At 34.8% G+C, this 22,900-nt stretch overlaps 1 protein-coding gene and 2 pseudogenes across 1 annotated transcript; all 3 read left to right on the top strand.

Annotated features, from left to right (window-relative positions):
- LOC123201867 overlaps positions 1-5,897 on the top strand; it is a 67,432-nt pseudogene extending 61,535 nt beyond the window's left edge.
- Positions 5,898-10,236: 4,339 nt separating this feature from the next.
- Positions 10,237-10,773, top strand: LOC123209522 (probable disease resistance protein At1g52660). Its single transcript, XM_044627603.1, has 2 exons — positions 10,237-10,614; positions 10,700-10,773. The coding sequence occupies exons 1-2, from the start codon at positions 10,351-10,353 to the stop codon at positions 10,706-10,708; spliced, it is 273 nt and encodes a 90-aa protein (XP_044483538.1). The 5' UTR covers positions 10,237-10,350; the 3' UTR covers positions 10,709-10,773.
- Positions 10,774-13,772: 2,999 nt separating this feature from the next.
- On the top strand, positions 13,773-17,470 carry LOC123201940 (annotated as a pseudogene).
- Positions 17,471-22,900: the final 5,430 nt, after the last annotated feature.

A 22,900-nucleotide genomic window follows, 5' to 3' on the forward strand; every position in this document is an offset into this window, starting at 1 on the left:
CTTGGTATTTTTTAGTCTAAACAACCTTGGATGTTTAAGCTCAGGTTCATATTCAATTGAATTTCCAATTTTGGAGACAGTTGATATCGATGAATGTCCCAGTATAAAGATCTTTGGTTATGGAGAACAACTAACATCGAAGCTCAACAAAGTTAACACATTTATTCCCACTTATAAAGAACGATGGATGGGTAACCTTAACTCTACAATCCAACAATTATTCGAAGAACAACAGGTATGTGAAGTAATTAATTGTTGATGGTAAACAATTGTAAATATTTTTTTTAATAAATTGTATTGGAAAATTAATAATTTAGACATGATAATAGATATGGTTATATTGTTAGAGAAATAATGAATTATGGAAAAGTGTGAATTGTTTTGCAGGAGGAAATTAGAAGACAACAAGTAAAAGGTATGAATGATTTATGTTTCAATAAATCAATTAACAAATTATTATTCTTGTTTGGGTAGTCTCTAGTCATATCATATTTTTATGAATTATCAATACTAAACACAGGCGGGTAATTTCAGTGAGGAGACACGTGTCCTTATTATACTGGCATACGTGTGTTCAATATTTGAAAAAGCTCTCATTAGATGTTTCTTTTTATTTGAATCACAGAAGACAGTGCTGAAGCCGGGTACGAAGAAGAAGAAGAAGAAGAAGGAGAAGAAGATGAAGAAGAAGAAGGATGAAAATGCATCAACTCAGACTTGATTCTGCAATGCATACTGGTGCGAACCATGTTCATCAAATTTTTATAATAATTACAATGAAATTAAACATTAATTTAATATTGATTAATGAACTTCAAAGAGGAAATTTACTATCAACTGAATCAAACTTGGTTATAGTTTTGTCATAATTATTATTGACAACTGAAGTTTGTTAATGCTTTGTAGAACAAGACTGGCATCCGGAGCAGAGATTATAATTGGCAAAGCGCAAAATGGGAATTCTGTTTAATGTTCATTTCCTAGCAATGCAATAACCTTGGATGTTTATATAAGAATTCAGTTCAATTGAAATTATTTATACTATTTGAACAATATTATTAGCATGTAAAATACCTTTTTCTTTTATCAATGGCTTGATGCCCCCTTGCCATAATCACAATATAGTTTATTTAGATTCATATCAGAAAATTGTAACAGAACATGCAGGGGAATACAGAGCATGGATTTGTAGCAGAAAAAGAAGAGCAGACAAGCTGCGGAGGTTTTTGATATCATTTGCAATTTATAGACTATTGAATTTTGATTTATTAAATTTTTACTGGGAATAGCAACGATTAAAATCCTTACTACAGGACTAATGATTATGCATTATCAATATCGCAAATAGGTGGGCAAATTCAGTGTGGCAAGGTGGCATGCCAATGAACACTTACCAGAGGAGACACATTTCATATGCTTATTTATTCTAGGTACTGAATTCCCCCACTCTCGCCGATATAGCTCTAATACGTATTTAATTTGTCATTCTGATGCAATTCTATTGTTTTTGTAATAGAAAATTGAGGTAAAAGCAAGCTTGAAAACAGGTATCTATAAGAAATAATCATGAATGAGAAAGGAGAAAAGGCTGCTGCTTGCATCAACAGAGAAGATGGTGTTCCTAGCTTAACCAAGATGAAACTTGCTTTGTTTCAGCCGAGGATCTCATCCGCGGCTCTCTATCTCTACAACTGGGTCAAGCATCCATACTATGAAGAGAATATTGAGGTGCTGCTACTGTTTTAGTATATTCTGTAATTTCTTGCCTGTAGTAAATCAATTTGTACATCATAAACCATTTCTGAGTGATAATAATATGTCAGGGAAAATGCTTACCTATCAAGGATGCTTGGTTCTATCATATGATCCTGTTATCACTGAGAAGGTTACATCAAGTCTATGGCTTGACTTGATTCAGAAAGAGTTGGAGATATTCTCAAAGCCTGAAGAGGTACATTTAATTACTAGATACTCTTCCTCTATATGGTTCTTTTGCAGCACAAAATCAGTACATGTATTCGTGCCTGGGTTGTGGTCATTTGATGAGTTTTTCTCTCTGCAACCTTTGTTTGACTTCTATATGTGGAACTACATGTAATGACATTCTTTATTGCCCATGGAGTACCGGTCAGTCATGTTGAGAATGCTAGTCACCCTTACAAAGAGTAGATGGAGGAGTGCAAAAATTGGAAAGCCGATGTTTTAGCAACGATCATACTCTGGCATACAAGGTATGATTGTAAAACCCAATTTCGTAAGATTTAGCTTCCATCTTTTTTGTCCCCCCTTAATTATGAGCACTGTGACAACTGCTGTCCACCAACTTTCTTGATATCAGATTTTTTTCCCTCTTTATTAGGTTGGGCACTATATTGTTTGGTTGGTTAATTCCTACACTGATGAAGTTCTAGTTGAGCTTGGCCAAAAAGGTGTTATGAGTCTTCCGGCATTTCCAGTCAGGTACATGATTGGTTGCAAAAATAGCAATTTTGGATGTCGATATCAGCACTAAAATGGCTATCTACAGAGTTAAATTAATTGCTGTATTTACAATTGTAGCTTTGTGAGAGTGCCATGGTGTACAAGGAGTTGGCTCTTGTGTCTGGCATTCAAAATCAGTGATGTGTACCCACCCTCAAATGCACATCTCCCTACATCATGGATCGGGCAGATGCAATAGTAGCAGCCTTACCTTCAGCAACTGCTATGTCTTCCACAAGTGACGATGACAATAAATTTGTGATATCTCGTTTGAGAATTCCTGATGATGCCAATGTCTTGGGATAGTGTGATAGTTTTCCCTTCCACGGTATTATTAGTTTTGGCTTTATTCAAAAGTAGTATTTTGAGCAGGGGATGATACAAAAAGTGAACAAGCTATACACATAAACCAGGATTAGTGTAGCAAAAGCCTTGAGTATTTTAAATATTTATACTATTTCAACAATAATTGGATGTAAAATGCTTTTTTTCATTCTTCAGTGGCTTGATTCCCCCTTGCCATAATCACAACATTCTTGTTTTAGATTGGTATCAGAAAATTGTAATGGAAAATCCAGGGGAAAACAGAGCATGGAATTGCAGCTTGAGATGAGCATGCAGAATATCAGTCCATTCGCATGCCACCGAAAATAAGGTTGGAGTGTTACTTCTGAATCTTGGAGCCAGAGACAGTTCACGCCGTTCAGACATTTTTGTATAATTTATTTGCAGATCCGGTAATTCAGATTGTCCCTCTTTTCTTTGTTCTTAAAATTATTATCTCTTTTTATATTTGTACCTTTAAAATGTTACTTTTGCACCCATTTTTTTATAATAGAGGACATCATACGCCTGCCCAGGTTATTTCAGTTTATTCAATGGCCCTTGGCTAATTTAATTTCTGTTCTACAGTTTGACATGTCCTGCTATTTGTGACATTGTTTATGTTTGGGCCATGTTTGTTCATTGCATTTTATCTATTTTCTTCCTCTTTTTCTAAATTTTTACTTAGAAAATCTGTGCTCTATTTTTTTTCATTTTTGTCCTTCAGTTTTGTCTGTAATATTGTGTATTGTAATTTGAAAAACTTGTTGCAGGCACAGGCTCTTAGAATTGCCCTGGAAGCAAAGAACTTACCTGTCAACATCTATGTTGGAATGAGGTATTGGTACCTGTTTACAGAGGAGGTAGGTTTTAGTCTTCTCACCTTTTTGCCTCACATTGAACTGTCGTGTGGTTTATGAGCTTGTATCGTTTTGTTTTGTTAAATGTGATTTCATGGATCAGTTTTTAAACTCTTTTGAAAATAATTGAAAAATAGAAAAACAAAGACAAAGCAAGAGATAGGTTGCCCTTTTTTTCTATTTGTAAGCTTCTTTCCAGTGTTCAATTGCATTATTTTAGGACAACATGTTTTAACTACTGCTTTATGATAAGAATGGCCCCTTTCTATCTTAAAATTGTCAGTGTCCTGATAGTTCAAAATTTCGCTACATTTGGCAGATTAAGAGAGACAAAATTACAAGGCTCGTAGTGCAGCCACTTTATCTGCAGTTCTCTCTCTGCAATTGGGTTAAGCATCCTTGTTCTTGAGAAAATATTTAGGTGCTGCTTCCGTTTTAGAATATTCTCCGATTTCTTGCCTGTGGTAAATCAATTTGTATATCATGAACCATTTCTGAGTGAGAATAATATGTCAGGGAAGATGCATACCTATCTAAGATGCCTGTTTCTATCATAAGGTCCTGGTATCACCAAGAAGGTTACATCAAGTCTACGGCTGACTTGATTCAGAAAGTGTTGGGGAAATTCTTAAATCCTGAAGATGTGAACTTACTTAGTAGATAGTCCTTTTCTATATGGATCTTTTACAGTACAAAACCAGTATATGTAATAAAATTTGGCTTGCTTGGGTTGGAGTCATTTGATGTAATAAGCTCTATACAACTTTTTTGACTTCTGTATGTGAAACTACAGGTAATGATCTTCTTTAGTGCCCATGGAGTACCAGTTAGTTTTGTCGAGAATGCTGGTGATATTTACAGAGACCAGATGGAGGAGTGTATCTACCTAACTGTGTAGAACCTGAAAAGGCGAGGAGTTGCAATGATCATACTCTGGTATACCAGGTTTTACTTTAAAAGAAATCCAACTGTGTAAGTTTTAGCTTCTTACTTGTCTTCCCTAGATTATGAGCACTCTTATCATTAGGTTGGATACTAAAATGTTTGGTTGGTTATTCTTTGGTTTTTCATTCCTTTCCCCTTCTTTTGTTTCGTTAGAGTCAAGTGTGGCCGATACAATGGCCGAAGCCCTACACTGATGAAATTCTTGATGAGCTCAGTCAGAAAGGAGTTATGAGTCTTTTGGCAGTTCCAGTCAGGTGCATGACTAGTTACAAATTTAGCATTTTCATGTATCGATATGAGCACTGAAATGGCTATCTACACAGTTAAATTAATTGTTGCATTTACAAATGCAGCCTTGTGAGTCAGCAGATATAAACACTGGGAGAGATTGGTATGGAGTGACGGGAGTTGGCTCTTGAATCTGGCATTCAAAACTGGGGGCATGTACCTGCCCTCAACTGCACACCTTCTTTCATCATGTTCTGGCAGATGCTGCACTAGAAGCCTTACCTTCGGCAATTGCTATATCTTCCTCAAGGAACAACTCCAATGAAGACAACAATGGCTTTGTGAGATCTCATTTGAGAATTCATGACGATGCCACTGTCTTGAGATAGTGTGATAATTTGACCAAACATTTGTGTTGAGAATACTGGCGATCCATGCAAAGACCAGATGGAAAGCAAAAATTGGAAAGCTGATGATTTGGCAACGTTCATACTCTGGCATACCAGATTTGATTGTGAAACCCAATTTCATATGTTTTAGCTTGCATCTTTCTTGTCCACCCTTAATTATGAGTACTGTCACAACTGCTTTCTACCAACTTTCTTGATCTCATATTTTTGTTCCTCTTCATTAGGTTGGGCACTATAATGTTTGGTTGCTTAATTCCAGCACTGATGAAGCTCTCCTTGGGCTAGGCCAAAATCTTGTCATGAGTCTTCTGGCATTTGCAGTCTGGTACATGACTCGTTACAAAAATATCAATTTTGTGTGTCGATATGAGCACTAAAATGGTAATATACAGAGTTAAATTAATTGTAGTATGTATAACTGCAGCTTTGTGAGTGAATGCATAAAAGCCCCTGAAGGCATTTACATGGAGTAAAGGGAGTTGGCTCTTGAATGTGGCAATCAAAAGTGGGGATGTTTTCCTGCCCTCAGCTGCATGTGTTCTGCCATCACAGATCTGGCAGATGCAATACTAGAAGTATTGCCTTCAGCAACCGCTATATCTTCCCCAAGGAACATCTCCAATGAAGACAACAGTGACTTGATTTTGGTGATAGTAGTCTGTATTATGATCCCAAGTGTAAAATATGAGACTCAGATCCTTTACAGATATGTATAAACTTTTAGTATGAGATTTATCTAATTTTGGATTTTCTAATCTCAATAGTTAATTTTTAGATGTATTTCTTTCAAAGTTCATACCAATTTGCTATTGCAATGATAGGAATGGGTTATGATATTTTAGTTTGCTTCCAATGGTTCCTTGGACAAGCATTTGTCTGGTAATTTCTATTTTGTTTTGCAACTAAAATTATCTTACATTGGGTCGCTGTTTTTCTCATACTTTGATGCCTATTTAGGGGTGTTTTTGAAAAGAAATCATGCTATGCATCCAAAATGATATGGCATAATGTTACACCCAATGGTATGTTCAATATCTTTTGCAATTCATATTGTCTATTGAATTTAGACCTATTATCATTTTTGCAAGATATCCCAACTATATATTCTACCTAGGGTTGCAAATGAATTAAGTCACAAGTAGCTTAATTATTGTCAAGTTAAACTTGAGCTCACTAACTCTCAATTAAACTTTTAAAATTTTGAAATTTTGGACTTACACTCTTCAAATATTACATTTAAACTTTTAATAAGGGGGTAATTGATAAATTTATAACTTATGAGATTTAACTAGCATTTCCTGTCTAGAGCTAGAGCTGGCATGTCGTATCTCAAGCTCGAGCCTCCCTAAAACCCAATCAAGTATTAAAATAACTTGAGTGAATCTAACTTGGATATCTATTGCGTTAGATACTTATTTATTTTTATTTGTTTGACCAAGGTGGAATATTATAACATTTAATACATAAGACGATCTATCTAAACTTAGATATGACTTATTTGATCAATCTAAAATAGGATTTAGCTTTTCTTATATTACTCATAGATCCATTTAAGTTTTGACAAAAAGGTTTAACTTCTTTTAACTCAATCAATTATATTCAAACGGGTTTTAGATTAATGTTTATTAAGTCCTTACATCTTTGATACTTCGCTAGAAATATAAATCCTTCGACATTTATTAATGACAAACTTCTTAATATTGTCCTAATAGAAATACATTATACTAAGAATAATAATATAATTCTACAAAGATTAGAAAGGTATTTCCTAATCCAAATTGTATTATTTATTAGCTTATAAATACAAGATTTTGAGAATGAAGTTAGCTCACTGATGGAGAAACATGTGAGATCATCATAGAGCTTGTCCTTGGAAATCTTTCAGGATATCAGTTTTGGAAGGTATCATATTGTTTGACCTAGTCCTTTTCTAGGTATTGGGATATTAATATTCCTTTTGAGTCTCATATATTTAGACTTGACTATGGGTCGTCTCAAAGCTAAAAAATTCTGACCTGAGGGGTATAATTGCAAAAATATGGGTTGTGCGTCAGGGCTTGTGAGGAAGGCCTATGGGCCTGCAAACATTTTCAATTGACTGGCCCATCAAAACACCCACACTAACACAATCCAGCAGCTATGATTCGACCTGTCAAATTAGACACACCCAACCCATTGTCACATTTACATATATTTAAAATAAAATAAAATTTACATTAGCTATGATGATATTACCTTCCTAAATATAAATTTGTGAATCCAATTTTAGAACAAAAAACATTAACAAAAAAACAAAAAAAGTCAATTTAGAAAGCAAGAAAAACACAAAATATAGGATTTTGTAAAGAACAGACAAAACAAATTTATAGAAATTAACAAATGAAAAATGGCAATCAAGATTTAAAAAAAAAAAATTCTCCATAGGATTCCTTACTTTAAAATTTTTAATAACATCCAATTAAAGCCAAGATCAAAGAACAATCTCCCATTTCCCTAAAATTCTTCACATAATTTTCATCGCTTGGAACATTTGTCTTCTAGCCAAAGAATTTTTCATAAATTTGGAAACCAGGGCTGCTGTTGTCCTGGTTTCTTTTGCTTCCGAAAAATTCCTGCAGTAATTATGGAAACAGAGTCTGTTTCTAGGGAGAGTAGTGTCCTGAAACTGGTGTATCCTGGAGGCTTCGTCCAGCTTTACAGGACCCCAATAACAGTCTGTTGCAAGGCGGCAGGCTGACAACTAGTTAACAAAGGAGCTCAACACAGTTGTAGGTGCATTTGGGCTCCAAATTCCCCTCACTCTGAGGGTCTACTTAATCTGTGATGCTTGAAAAATTACTTGGTTGTTGAACATCAAATAAGTTCAAAGTCTTCAAATTTTACTACTCTCAAGTTGTCCTTGACTTGTAATAGAGAAAGCTGATCTATATGCAAGTGGAGTCGTTATTTGGAGCTGCTAATTGGCATCAAAGCAACTATATATTTATTTTACAATCTATCAGACAAGTCAGTATAAGCTCTGGTTAGAGTATTGTGTTTTCTAGAGCTGTTCAAGTAAAATATATTTATTTTACAATTTTCATTATATGTTTAACAAATGTGTGAGAGCTTTTTTGGAAGGGTAGGAATCAGAAGCACAACATCAATCAGCATAAGCTTTCTTCTGAGAAGATTTCTTCACCAAGTTTATACAATGTTAGCATTTCCTACTTATATTTGATGGCACACATTTCTTATTATTCACAACAACAAATTCCATAAAAGGCGAAAAAAGATTTTTGCCCAAAAAGTCAATTGTAATAAAAAATCAAATCGTTACAAAAGACGCATCATCAAAACATAATACCCACAAAAAAAATTGTTCTTAACAACCAGTTATTGTCAACGAACTTATATTTTGTGATAAAACGATATAAATTTGGGGATGAAATTTTTTCTCTATAAACGAATTTGATTTCATTCTAAATAACTTTATTTTGTCCCAAAAAGAATACATTTAGGGACAAAATATTTTATAAAAGGATTCACATTTGGGGACGAATTAGTATATAATTTTTTCACTCTTAGTATCCAAATGGTAATATACAATATTTGTTGTTATTACTAATTCTTTATCTTTTTAATAACAAATCATCACAGTTTTCACAATCTTTTCAATAACAAACTGTAATTGGGGACGAATTAATGTTTATTATTAAGTTTTATCCTAATACAACATATATAAAATTGTGAGGGAAATTGTTTTTTCTCTTAATTGATCAAATTTATCTCATGCATAGGCTTGTGAAATCAGTGAATCATGTAAGTGCTTTTAGAATAAAAATAAGACCTCTAAAACACTTTAGTGATTATAGAAGAAAAGAATATTAAGCTTGAGTTGAGGGCAAAGCTGTTTGGAATTAGAGCAAAGAATGAAGGAAAGAATAATCTTTTCAATGATAATAGAACCAAAGAATCCTTGAGTCCCAAGGCATCTTCTATAAGAAATCTTTTGTACTTTAATGCCTTTCTCTTTTCTCTTTCAATTGCTTGATGCTGTAATTCTTTTCCTTAGTGTTACAATAGATTCTTAATTTTGATATGAGGAAAAGAATATCTTTATAAGAAGTGAATTACTGGCCATTCACCTCTCTTTCCTACATTCTATCCATCATTTTTCTCTCATCGTCTTTCAACAATCGAAAACAAAGAAAATTAAGAACATGGAAATTTGTGCTTCAACTATCAGTTCAATTGCGGGCAACATTTCCAACACCCTGTTTGATGCAGCAGGCCATCATACTGGTTACCTGCTTAACTACAATGACAACATCGAAGGATTAAGAAAGCAAGTTCTGAGACTCGAGGCTATCAGAGGTGACAAACAAGTGAAGATTCATGCTGCTAAAAGAAACGGTGAAATTATTTTACTTGCCGTCCAAAATTGGATATCAGAAGTTGATAATGTCTCTGCAGAAGCTAAGAAGTTTTTGGAAGATGAAAGCAATGCGAACAAGATGTGCTTCAAAGGGTAGTGCATCAATCTCAGATTGCGCTACCGGCTCAGCAAGGTGGCAAAGCAGAAGATAGCAGAGATCACTCAGCTCCAAGAAGATGGAAAATTCCAATCTCTATCTCAGCCTCCTCCTCCTTCTTCGGGCATTATCTCTCCAACTGTGGGATTTTCTGGAATTTTCAAATCCAGAGAATCAATCAAGAATGAAATTATGGAGGCCTTGAAAGATGACAGGGTCAGCATAATTGGAATATGCGGGATGGGGGGTGTGGGTAAGACCACACTAGTGAAACAAGTTGGCAAACAAGCTAAAGAAGAGAAGTTGTACGATTCAGTAGTTATGGTGGTTGTGTCTCAAACCCCAAATATCATGAATATTCAAGCCGAAATTGCTGAAATGCTAGGTCTGACTTCACTCTTGGTTAACTCTAAATCAGCAAGAGCAAGTTCCCTGTGGCAGAGAATTAAGAAAGAGAAACGAATCCTTATAATATTGGATGATATTTGGAGAAGAATTCAATTGGAGGAGATTGGCATTCCTTTTGGGAAGGACCATGGAGGTTGTAAGATCGTGCTTACCTCTCGAAGGAAAAATGTATGCGATCAAATGGGCTGTGACAAGACATTTATTGTTGGAACTTTGACAAAACAGGAGTCATGGGCGCTATTCAAGGAGCTTGTTGGCATGGATGTTGAAAATTCTATTATAAGCTCAATCGCAAGAGAAGTAACCGCTGAATGTGATGGTCTACCGATTGCAATTGTGACTGTAGCCAGGGCACTGAAGAACAGAGGCATGTATGAGTGGCGTGATGCTTTACAACAACTTAAAAGGTCAACATCAACAAATATTGAAGGAATGCATGAAAATGTAATTTCATCCTTGGAGTTGAGTTACAATTTTCTTGAAAGTGAGGCAAAATCTGTCTTCTTATTTTGCTCTGTATTTCCTGAAGATTTCGTAATTCCTGTTGAAGTCTTAGTGAGATACGGAACAGGATTGAGATGGTTCAAAGACTTGGGGACAATTGAGGATATTAGAGTCAGAACACATGCTATTGTAAGTAACCTTATCTCTTCTTTTCTATTGATTAGGGAAGGATATGGTCAGAAATATGTCAAAATGCATGATGTAGTTCGTGATGTTGCACATATCATATAGCACCCAAACACAACCATACATTCTTAGTAAAAGCTGGTACTAGTTTGAAAGAGTGGCCAGAAAGAGATACATTTGAAGATCTCATGTGTATCTCATTGATATTAAATGATATTAAAGAGGTACCAGATGCGATGAATGCCCAAAGTTGCAGTCGTTACTACTGCAACGAAATTCCAAATTAGTTGTCCCTAACAATTTCTTTCAAGGCATGAAAAATCTTGGAGTTCTAGATTTAAGTAAAACTCAATTATCACCATTGCCTGAGTCACTTTCCTTTCTTGTAAACCTTACAACTTTGTATCTTAATGAATGCGAATTGGGTGACTTATCTATAATTGGAGATCTAAGCAAACTAGAAATTCTTAGCCTTTGTGGTTCTAACGTTAGGGAGATCCCTATATCGTTTAACCAATTAACTCAACTGAGACTATTACATTTGAACTATTGTAATGAGTTGACACGAATACCACCTGGTGTCATATCCTCTCTTTGTAAATTAGAGGAGTTGTACGTTTTGGAAAGTTTTAGGCTTTGGGATTTAGAAGGAGATGGGAGAGATTCAAGAAGCAATGCGAAGCTTGCTGAGTTACAATTCTTGTCTAGAATAACTAGTTTGCAAATTATTATCCCTAACCTGAATTTCTTAGTTGATAATGATGTGCCATTCAAAAACTTATCAAACTTTACAATAATAATAGGTGCTCCAACATATTTTGAAAAAGAAGATTTTATGAATGATTCAAGGGTGTATTCACGAAAATTGATGATCTCATATAATAATGAGATTATGATTTCAAGATTACTTGATTGTCTGAAGAATTTGGTAATTGAAAGAATAAAGTATCTAAATATTATAGGTTTGGACAACATCTTTCATGCTTTAGTAAATAGAGGATTAAATGAACTAAAAGATCTAGTAGTGATTAATCAGAAGGTAACATTTCTTGTAAATATTTTGGAATATTCATCAAATTCAAGTTTGCACAACTTAAAGTCTTTACGGATTGATAGCAATCCTAACTTGGTTGAAATATGTCATGGTGAACCCTCAATCCAGTCTTTCAGTAAGCTCAAATTTTTATTTGTTACCCAGTGCAACATATTGTTGAATATTGTTCCAAGTAATTTGTTACAGAACTTTCAAAATCTAGAATATTTGAGTGTAAATTATTGTGAATCAGTGGTATATATATTTGATTGTAAAGAGGCTAAGGTGGTTTACGGAGAAACAAAGATGCTCTCGTCATTAAAGAATCTAAAATTGTATTATCTAGCAAATATGACACATATATGGATGGGTGACACTCAATTCATAAACCTATGCAACTTGAAGAGATTGACTTTGCATGTGTGCCCGAAGTTAATTAAGTTGTTTTCACGAGCTTTATTGCAAAGTCTTGTTTGTTTGGAAGATATGAGGATATAGTATTGTTATAGTTTAGAGGAGATTTTCATAATGAAAGAAGAAGAGGAAATAATACCACCAAAGAAAGATCTCACCACAACTTTATCAGGTTTGGGAAACTTACATTCAATATATATATATCATTGCTCCAAATTGAAAAAACTATTCACCCCCTCCATAGTCAAAAGCCTGGTAAAGCTTGGAAGTCTTACAATAATTGGATGCTCAACACTAGAAGAAATAATCACAAATGAGGAAACATCACCATTAGTAGAAAGGATTGTGTTTCCTAGTTTGTTCTACTTGGGACTTTCAAGTCTAAACAACCTTGGTTGTTTTAGCTTAAGTTCATATTCAATTGAATTTCCAGTTTTGGAGTTAGTTTATATCGAAAAATGTCCAAGTATGAAGATCTTTAGTTATGGAGAACAACTAACACCAAAGTTCAACAAAGTTAAACCATTTATTCTCTCTTTTGAAGAACGATGGATGGGCAACCTTAACTCTACAATCCAACAATTGTTCAAAGAACAGCAGGTATGTGAAGTAATTAATTGTTGATTGTAAACAATTGTAAATGTTTTTTTTAATAAATTGTATTGGAAAATTAATAATTTAGACATGATAATAGAAATGGTTATTTTGTTAGAGAAATAATAAATAATGGAAAAATGTGAATTGTTTTGCAGGAGGAAATTAGAAGACAACAAGTAAATGGTATGAATGATTCATGTTTCACTAAATCAATTAACAAATTATTATTCTTGTTTCAGTAGTCATATTTTATATTAATTTATGACTAACAATATCTAGACACAACCCACAATTATCGTAAATTTCTATAAAGGCCAAGGAACATCTTACCGTTAAAATCAACGGCGTTAGGCTCCCCGTCGATACCACCTGCCCCAACCATAGCAGCTTTCAGCTCGAGATGAACAACATTATTCATCCCTGTTTCCATTCTGAAGGTAATGGTAGTTGGCTACTACGCTTCTAGCTTCTGTAATTTTCCCTTTTACTGTATTTGAATACATCGTACGGTTACAAAAATGCAAAAATATTGATTGCAAATGCAAAATTTTGATGATGTTTATTTAAAATCTTAGGGCTTGAAATATGTCCTTATTATGCCGGCACACGTTTTCAATATTTGAAAACAGCTCTCATTAGATGTTTCTCTTTTGTTTGAATCCCAGAAGACAGTGATGAAGCCTTGCTTTCAGCTCCACATGAACGACATTTTTGTACTTGGCTACTGAATTCCCTAACTCTTGATCATATAGCTCTATTGCCTATTTAATTTGTCATGCTGATACAATTCTGTTGTTTTTGTAATAGAAAATCGAGGTAAAAACAAGCTTGAAAACAGGTATGTAACAAATTGCCATTTATGTTTTGTCATTAGTACATTATTTGTAAGCTCAAATGACATAAATGCTTGAATCTAGAAGAAATAATCATGAATGAGAAAGGAGAAAAGGCTGCTACTTGCATCAACAGAGAATATGGTGTTCCTAGCTTAACTGAGATGAAACTTGCTTTGTTTCAGCCAAGTATCTGGCAGATGCAATACTAGCAGCCCTACCTTCAGCAACCACTGTGTCTGTCTTCCTCAAGGAACATCTCCAATGATGATGACAATAATTTTCCCTTCCATGGCTTTAGTTTTGGCTTTATTCAATAGTGGTATTTTGAGCAAGGGATGATACAAAAAGTGAACAAGCTATCCACATGAACCAGGATTAGTGTAGCAAAGGCCTTGAGTATTTTTAATATTTATACTATTTGAACAATAATTGGATGTAAAATGCCTTTTTTCATTCTTCAGTGGCTTGATTCCCCCTTGCCATAATCACAACATACTTGGTTTAGATTGATATCAGAAAATTTTAATGGAAAATCCAGGGGAAAACAGAGCATGGAATTGTAGCTTGAGGTGAGCATGGAAGTGCAGAATATCAATCCCATTCACATCCCACTGAAAATAAGGTTGGAGTGTTACCTCTGAATCTTGGAGGACCAGAGACAGTCCACGAAGTTCAACCATTTTTGTTTAATTTATTTGCAGATCTGGTAATTCAGATTGTCCCTCCTTTCTTTGTCTGTAAAATTATTATCTCTTTTTATATTTGTATCTTTAAAATGTTACTTTTGCTCCATTTTTTTTTTAATGAAGGACATCATACGCCTCCCCAGGTTATTTCAGTTTATTCAATGGCCCTTGGCTACTTTAATTTCTGTTCTACAGTTTGACATGTCCTGCTATTTGTGGCATTGTTTATGTTTGGGCCATGTTTGTTCATTGCATTTTATCTATTTTCTTCCTCTTTTTCTAAATTTTTACTTAGAAAATCTGTGCTCTATTTTTTTTCATTTTTGTCCTTCAGTTTTGTCTGTAATATGGTGTATTGTAATTTCAAAAACTTGCTGCAGGCACATGCTCTTAGAATTGCCCTGGAACCAAAGAACTTACCTGTCAACATCTATGTTGGAATGAGGTATTGGTACAGAGGAGGTAGGTTTTAGTCTTCTCACCTTTTTTCCTCACATTGAACTGCCATGTGGTTTATGTGCTTGTATCCTTTTATTTTGTTAAATGTGATTTCATGGATCAGTTTTGAAACTCTTTTGAAAATAATTGAAAAATAGAAAAAACAAAGACAAAGCAAGAGATAGGTTGCCTTTTTTTTCTATTTGTAAGCTTCTTTCCAGTGTTCAATTGTATTATTTTGGGGCAACATGTTTTAACTACTGCTTTATGATAAGAATGGCCCCTTTCTATCTTAAAATTGTCAGTGTCCTGATAGTTCAAAATTTTGCTACATTTGGCAGATTAAGAGAGACAAAATTAAAAGGCTCGTTGTGCAGCCACTTTATCTGCAGTTCTCTATCTCTACAATTGGGTTAAGCATCCTTGTTCTTGAGAAAAATATTTAGGTGCTGCTTCCGTTTTAGAATATTCTCCGATTTCTTGCCTGTGGTAAATCAATTGTATATCATGAACCATTTCTGAGTGAGAATAATATGTCAGGGAAGATGCATACCTATCTAAGATGCCTGTTTCTATCATAAGGTCCTGGTATGACCGAGAAGGTTACATCAAGTCTATGGCTGACTTGATTCAGAAAGAGTTGGGGAAATTCTTAAATCCTGAGGAGGTGAACTTACTTAGTAGATACTTCTTTTCTATATGGATCTTTTACAGTACAAAACCAGTATATGTAATAAAATTTGGCTTGCTTGGGTTGGAGTCATTTGATGTAATAAGCTCTATACAACTTTTTTGACTTCTGTATGTGAAACTACAGGTAATGATCTTCTTTAGTGCCCATGGAGTACTAGTTATTTTTGTCGAGAATGCTGGTGATATTTATAGAGACCAAATGGAGGAGTGTATCTACCTAACCATGCAGAACTTGAAAAGGCAAGGAGTTGCAATGATCATACTCTGGTATACCAGATTTTACTTTAAAAGAAATCCAACTGTATAAGTTTTAGCTTCCAACTTTCTTGTCTTTCCTAGATTATGAGCACTCTTATCATTAGGTTGGGTACTAAAATGTTTGGTTGGTTATTCTTTGGTTTTTCATTCCTTTCCCCTTCTTTTATTTCGTTAGAGTCAAGTAGGGCCGATACAATGGCTGAAGCCCTACACTGATGAAGTTCTTGATGAGCTCAGCCAGAAAGGAGTTATGAGTCTTCTGGCAGTTCCAGTCAGGTGCATGACTAGTTACAAATTTAGCATTTTCATGTGTCGATATGAGCACTAAAACGGCTATCTACAGAGTTAAATTAATTGTTGTATTTGCAAATGCAGCCTTGTGAGTCAGCAGGTATAAATACTGGGAGAGATTGGTACGGAGTGACGGCAGTTGGCTCTTGAATCTGGCATTCAAAACTGGGGGCATGTACCCGCCCTCAACTGCACACCTTCCTTCATCATGGTGTGGCAGATGCTGCACTAGAAGCCTTACCTTCAGCAATTGCTATATCTTCCTCGAGGAACAACTCCAATGAAGACAACAATGACTTTGTGAGATCTCATTTGAGAATTCCTGACGATGCCACTGTCTTGAGATAGTGTGATAATTTGACCAATCATTTGTGTTGAGAATGCTGGTGATCCATGCAACGACCAGATGGAATGCAGAAATTGGAAAGCTGATGATTTGGCAACGATCATACTCTGGCATACCAGGTTTGATTGTGAAACCCAATTTCATATGTTTTAGCTTGCATCTTTCTTGTCCGCCCTTAATTATGAGTACTGTCACAACTGCTTTCTACCGACTTTCTTGATCTCATATTTTTTGTTCCTCTTCTTTAGGTTGGGCACTATAATGTTTGGTTGCTTAATTCTTGCACTGATGAAGCTCTACTTGGGCTAAGCCAAAATGGTGTCATGAGTCTTCTGGCATTTTCAGTCTGGTACATGACTTGTTCCAAAAATATCAATTTTGTGTGTCGATATGAGCTCCAAAATGGTAAAATACAGAGTTAAATTAATTGTAGTATGTACAACTGCAGCTTTGTGAGTGAATGCATAGAAGCCCTTGAAGGGATTTACATGGAGTATAGGGAGTTAGCTCTTGAATGTGGCAATCAAAAGTGGGGATGTTTTCCTGCCCTCAACTGCATGTGTTCCGTCATCACAGATCTGGCAGATGCGATACTAGAAGGGTTGCCTTCAGCAACTGCTATATCTTCCTCAAGGAACATCTCCAATGAAGACAACAGTGACTTTGTGAGACATGATATCAAAATGTTCTTCAGTTCTATCTTAGTATTCATTTTGTTGTTGTCGCCAAAAATGATACTTGCATTCAAGAATAATGTTTTTTGAAAGCGAAGTAGTATCATACAAGATTTTCAAAAAATGTTGAAGAACAGTTGAGTTTCATGTGAACTGATGATTTCAGCATATAAAGTTTCAAACGTGGTAATGTAGCTTGATCAAAATAGCAATGACACAGGACTTGAGATAGAGATGGTCAAGCCCAAAGCCCTTAGGGTCGAGGCAAACAGCTCCATTAGATCTATCTCTAGCCATGCATACCTCAGAATTTGTGTTTGGTGTTGAGGTGTTAAGCTGTGAACAACATGATTTTGGTGATAGTGGTCTGTGTTACGATCTCAAGTGTAAAGTATGAGACTCAGATCCCCTACCGAAATGTATAAACTTCTAGTATGAGATTTATATAGTTTTGGGTTTTCTAATCTCAATAGTTAGTTTTTAGAGGTATTTCTTTCAAAATTCATACCAATTTGCTATTGCAATTATAGGAATGGGTTATGATATTTTAGTTTGCTTGCAATGGTTCCTTGGACAAGCATTTGTCTGGTAATTTCTATTTTGTTTTGCAACTAAAATTATCTTACATTGGGTCCCTGTTTTTCTCGAATTTTGATGCCTATTTAGGGGTGTTTTTGAAAAGAAATCATGCTATGCATCCAAAATGATATGGCATAATGTTATACACAATGGTATGTTCAATATCTTTTGCAATTCAGATTGTCTATTGAATTTAGATCTATTATCATTTTTGCAAGATATCCCGACTATATATTCTAATTAGGGTTGCAAATGAATTAAGTCACAAGTAGCTTAATTATTGTCAAGCTAAACTTGAGCTCACTAACTCTCAGTTAAACTTTTAAAATTTTGGACTTACACTCTTTAAATATTACATTTAAACTTTTAATAAAGGAGTAATGATAAATTTATAACTTATGAGATTTAACTAGCATTTCCTATCTAGAGCTAGAGCCTCCATGTCCTACCTCAAGCTCGAGCCTTCTTAAAACCCAATTGAGTATTAAAATGACGTGAGTGAATCTAACTTGGATATCTATTATGTTAAATACTCCATTATTTTTATTTGTTTAACCAAGGTGAAATATTCCAACATTCAATACATGAAGTGACCCATCTGAACTTAAATATGACCCTTCTTAAGTCAGCTTGAAATAGGGTTTAGCTTTTTTTATGCAACCCATGGATCCACTTAGGTTTTAACACAAGAGTCTGAATTTTTTAGCTTAACTAATCATATTTAAACAGGTTTTGGATGAACGCCTATTAGGTCTTTGCATCTCTTGGTACTCTGTTTGAAAAATAAATCCTTTGACATTTATTAATTACAAACTTTTTGTTATTTCTCATAAGAGAAATACATTATACTAAGAATAATAATATAATTCTATAAAGATTAGAAAGATATTTCCTAATCCGAATTGTAATCTTTATTAACTTATAAATATAAGATTTTGAGGATGAAGTTAACTCACTAAAGGAGAAATTTGTGAGATCATCATAGAGCTTGTCTTTGGAAATCTTTTAGGGTATCATTTTTGGAAGGTATCATATTGTTTGACCTAGTCCTTTACTAGGTATTGGGATATTAATATTCCTTTTGAGTCTCATATATTTAGACTTGACAATGGGTCGTCTCAAGGCTAAAAAATCCTAACCTGAGGGGTATAATTGTAAAAATATGGGTTATGTGTCAGGGCTTGTGAGGAAGGCCTATGGGCCTACGAACATATAAAAAAATTAGTTTGTGATTTACTGGTCAATCAAAATATCCACATAAACACAACCCAACGGCTAAGGTCAACGTATCAAACTAGACACACCTGACCCATTGTCACATTATACTAAATAAAATAAAATAAAATTTACATTAGTTATGATGATATTACCTTTCTAAATATAAATTTGTGAATCCGATTTTAGGAAAAAGTTAACAAAAAAAGTCAATTTAGAAAGCAAGAAAAACAAAAAATAAAGGATTTCGTAAAGAACAGGCAAAAACAAATTTATAGAAATTAACAAATGAAAAATGGCAACCAAGATTTAAAAAAAATATCTCCACAGGATTCCTTATTTTAAAATTTTTAATAACATCCAATTAAAGCCAAGATCAAAGAATAATCTCCCGTTTCTCTAAAATTCTTCACATAAATTTCAATCGCTTGGAACATTTGTTTTTTAGCCAAGGAATTTTGCATAAGTTTCAAAACCAGGGCTGCTTTTGTCCTGGTTTCTTTTGCTTCCGAAAAATTCCTGCAGTAATTATGGAAACAGAGTCTGTTTCCAGGGAGAGTGGTGTCCTGAAACTGGTGTATCCTGGAGTCTTCGTCCAGCTTTACAGGACCCAATAACGGCTGCGGAAGTCACCCAGACACTGTGATACCCATCCGGATGTGTTCAAGTTTCCCTGGATTGTGGTCCTGAGTTGGTTTTGAAGCCTGGAAGAGTCTTTTATGTTGTTCCGAATCACACACTTCGCCAGTTGATGCAACCAAAAGGAGGGTCGAGAAACAGGGCTTTTCCAGGGAAAGATTATTCTTCCCCTGGTCCGAAGGTTACATCTCGGATGGAATCCTGTATTGATGAAATGGATTTATCTACTCGATGATAAGGGCATGGTCAGATGCATAAAGAGCAAGATTCGAGTGAAGTTTCCTGTGAGCTAAGCTATAATTTTCATTGGCATGTGAAAAATGGAAACCCTGTGGTTACAGAAAACAAAGTGGACACCAGGTGTGAAGATTGGTCTGAAGACTTTTCAGGATCAAAATATCTTGTTGGTCCTGACGAGAAATACAAAAACAAAATCTACAGAACACAATCACTACCGTTCTGGCTTGATTCGATTTAAAATCCAAGCAAGATAATCAGGATTATTCTCCGAAGAAATAACACAAAAACGAGCAACCAGAGTAAGAAAATCGTCAGGTCAATTTGCTCCTGGAAGACAAGCCTTTGTTTTCTGTAAAGCATGACAGTAGAAGAACTCACAAAGTTCATGATTTCTTGCCAAAATATAACTTAAAATTAGACCACAACTCTTCCCAGAAGATCACAATTTTGTGGAAACTTGGTTATGCCCTCAACTTGTATATATTTTATAATATGCTTGACGCTATACACAACAATACATGGAATTTTATTTCTCAGAAATTCAATACGATTAATATTGGTATTGAATTCCTAACTCTTCTTGATGTAGCTCTAAATGCCTATTTAATGATAATGATACTGATAATCTTACTTACCCAAAAAAAAAAAAAAAATGATACTAATACATTTCTCTATCGCTACTACTGGATCAAGCATCTGTTTTCTGGAGAGAATATTTAGGTGCTGCTTCTGGTTTAGTATATTCTCTAATTTCTTGCCTCTATGTAGTAAATCCATTTGTATATCATAAACCATTTGAGAAGAATAATATGTCAAGGAAGATGCATACATATATATATATCAAGGATGCCTGTATGTAACATAGGGTCCTGGTATCAACGAGAAGGTTACATCAAGTCTATGGCTGACTTGATTCAGAAAGAGTTGATTAAATTCTCAGAGCGTTAGCAGGCCATGATATTCGTTATTGCCTATAGAACCTGAAAAGCCCAGGAGCTGACAACGATCATACTCTGGCACACCAAGTTTGACTGTAAAACCCAATTTCAAAAGTTTTTAGCTTCCATCTTTCTTGTCTTCCCATAAGTATGAACACTGTGTCAGAAATTTAAATTGGGTATACAAATGTGAAGATTGAAACCCATGTTACACAAAACCAATTGGCTTATGTTAAAGTCCAATTCTTAACACTTATATACCACTCATTTTACTTAAGTTTATTAGATGTGGGACTCTTCTTTTACTTGAGTCTCAACACCCCTGCTTAAGTGCAAACACCTAGGCTGTTAGGCCTACCTTTCGGCTCAGCCGATTCTTGGTTGGGTGCGTTGTCACTTGTATCCAAGAACACTTAGGCTGTTAAACCTGCCGTTTGGCTCGCGCTCTGATACCATGTCGGAAATTTAAATTGGGTATACAAGTGTGAAGATTGAAACCCATGTTACACAAAACCAATTGGCTTATGTTAAGGTCCAATTCACAACACTTATATACCACTCATTTTACTTAAGTTTATTAGATGTGAGACTCTTCTTTTACTTGAGTCTCAACACACTGTCACAGCTGCCGTCTATCGACTTCCTTGATCTTAGATTTTCTACCCTCATCACTGTCACATCTCTGATAAGAATAAATCTCGTCACAATAGGAAGAAATCAGTTATTTAAGCGCAGCATGAGTTATCCGCATGGTTACATAAGGAAAATAAATAATTAAGTGATAAGTTATATAAGGAAAATTACTAAATGAATTTACATTCCATTATAGAAGAAACTATTCGATTAACTGACAATTTCCTAATTTGTTTAAGATTAATAGATGTGGATATTGATTTGGGAATTAATTTCTACTTCTTTTTCTTATTTATAATATTTGTTTTTTTTGTAATTTCATTTGTTTCTTGTAATGGAAAATGCAGGGCAAAACAGAGCTCGAATTTGTAGTGGAAAAAGAAAAACAGACAAGCTGAAGAGGTTTTAGATATCATTTGCAAATTTATAGTCTGTTGAATTCTGATTCATTGAATTTTTCTAGAAATAGCAACGATTAAAATCCTTGCTGCACTACTAATGATTATGCATTATCAATATCAAAAATAAGTGGGCAATTTCAGTGTGGCAAGGTGGCATGCCGATGAACACTTACCAGAGGAGACACATGTCATATGCTTGTTTATTCTAGGTGCTGAATTCCCTCACTCTTGCTGATATAGCTCTAAGGTTGCTGCTTGCATCCACAGAGAAGATGGTGTTTCAGGGGAGCATCCGTGTATTGAAGAGAATAGTTAGATGCTGCTTCTGTTTTTATATATTCTCTAATTTCTTGTCTGTAGTAAATCAATTTTTACATCATAAACCATTTATGAGTGAGAATAATATGTCAGGGAAGATGCATACCTATCAAGGATGCCTGTTTCTATCATTCGGTCCCGGTATCATTGAGAAGGTTACATCAAGTCAATGGCTGACTTTATTCAGAAAGAGTTGGGGCAATTCTCATAGCCTGAGGAGGTGCATTTACTTAGTGGATACTCTTTTTCTATAGGGTTCTCTTGCAGAACAAAATCAGTATACATATTAAATTGGACTTGCCTGGGTTGTGATCATTTGATGGGATAAGCTCTCTACGACATTTCTGACTTCTATATGTGAAACTACAGGAGATTAATATTCTTAGGTGCCCATGCCTTGGAGTACCAGTCAGTCAGTTAAGTTGAGAATGCCGGTGATCCTGATAAGCCAAGGAGATGGTAATGATTACACTCTGGCATACGAGGTTTTACTGTTAAAAAAATCCAATTGCATTACTTTTAGGTTCCATCTATCTTGTCTACCCTAAATTATGAGGAATGTCATAGTTATTGTCTACCGACTTTCTTGATCTCTAATATCTTACCCTCATCATTGGGTTATGCAAATGATTTGGAGAATATATTCAACAATCTTACAAGTCTTAGAGTCCCAAGGATCACTTAGACTCATGAGAAAGAGTTCACTTTTCCAAAATTTCAACAATCGACTTACGTTCCTATTTTCTTGAGTTTCTGCAAGCCACAAAAAGCCGATTTTGATACAGACTTCAAGCAGCAATATCAAACCCGAGGATGATAGATGAGATAATCCGAGCAGCTGATACAAGCAATCATTGAGAATCTTCTTAAT

This window comes from Mangifera indica, chromosome 2 (assembly GCF_011075055.1).
Source record: "Mangifera indica cultivar Alphonso chromosome 2, CATAS_Mindica_2.1, whole genome shotgun sequence".
NCBI lineage: Eukaryota > Viridiplantae > Streptophyta > Magnoliopsida > Sapindales > Anacardiaceae > Mangifera > Mangifera indica.

Coding starts and splice junctions, on each gene's coding strand:
- LOC123209522 (XM_044627603.1), top strand. CDS start 10,351: ATGGGCTGTGACAAGACATTTATTGTTGGAACTTTGACAAAACAGGAG.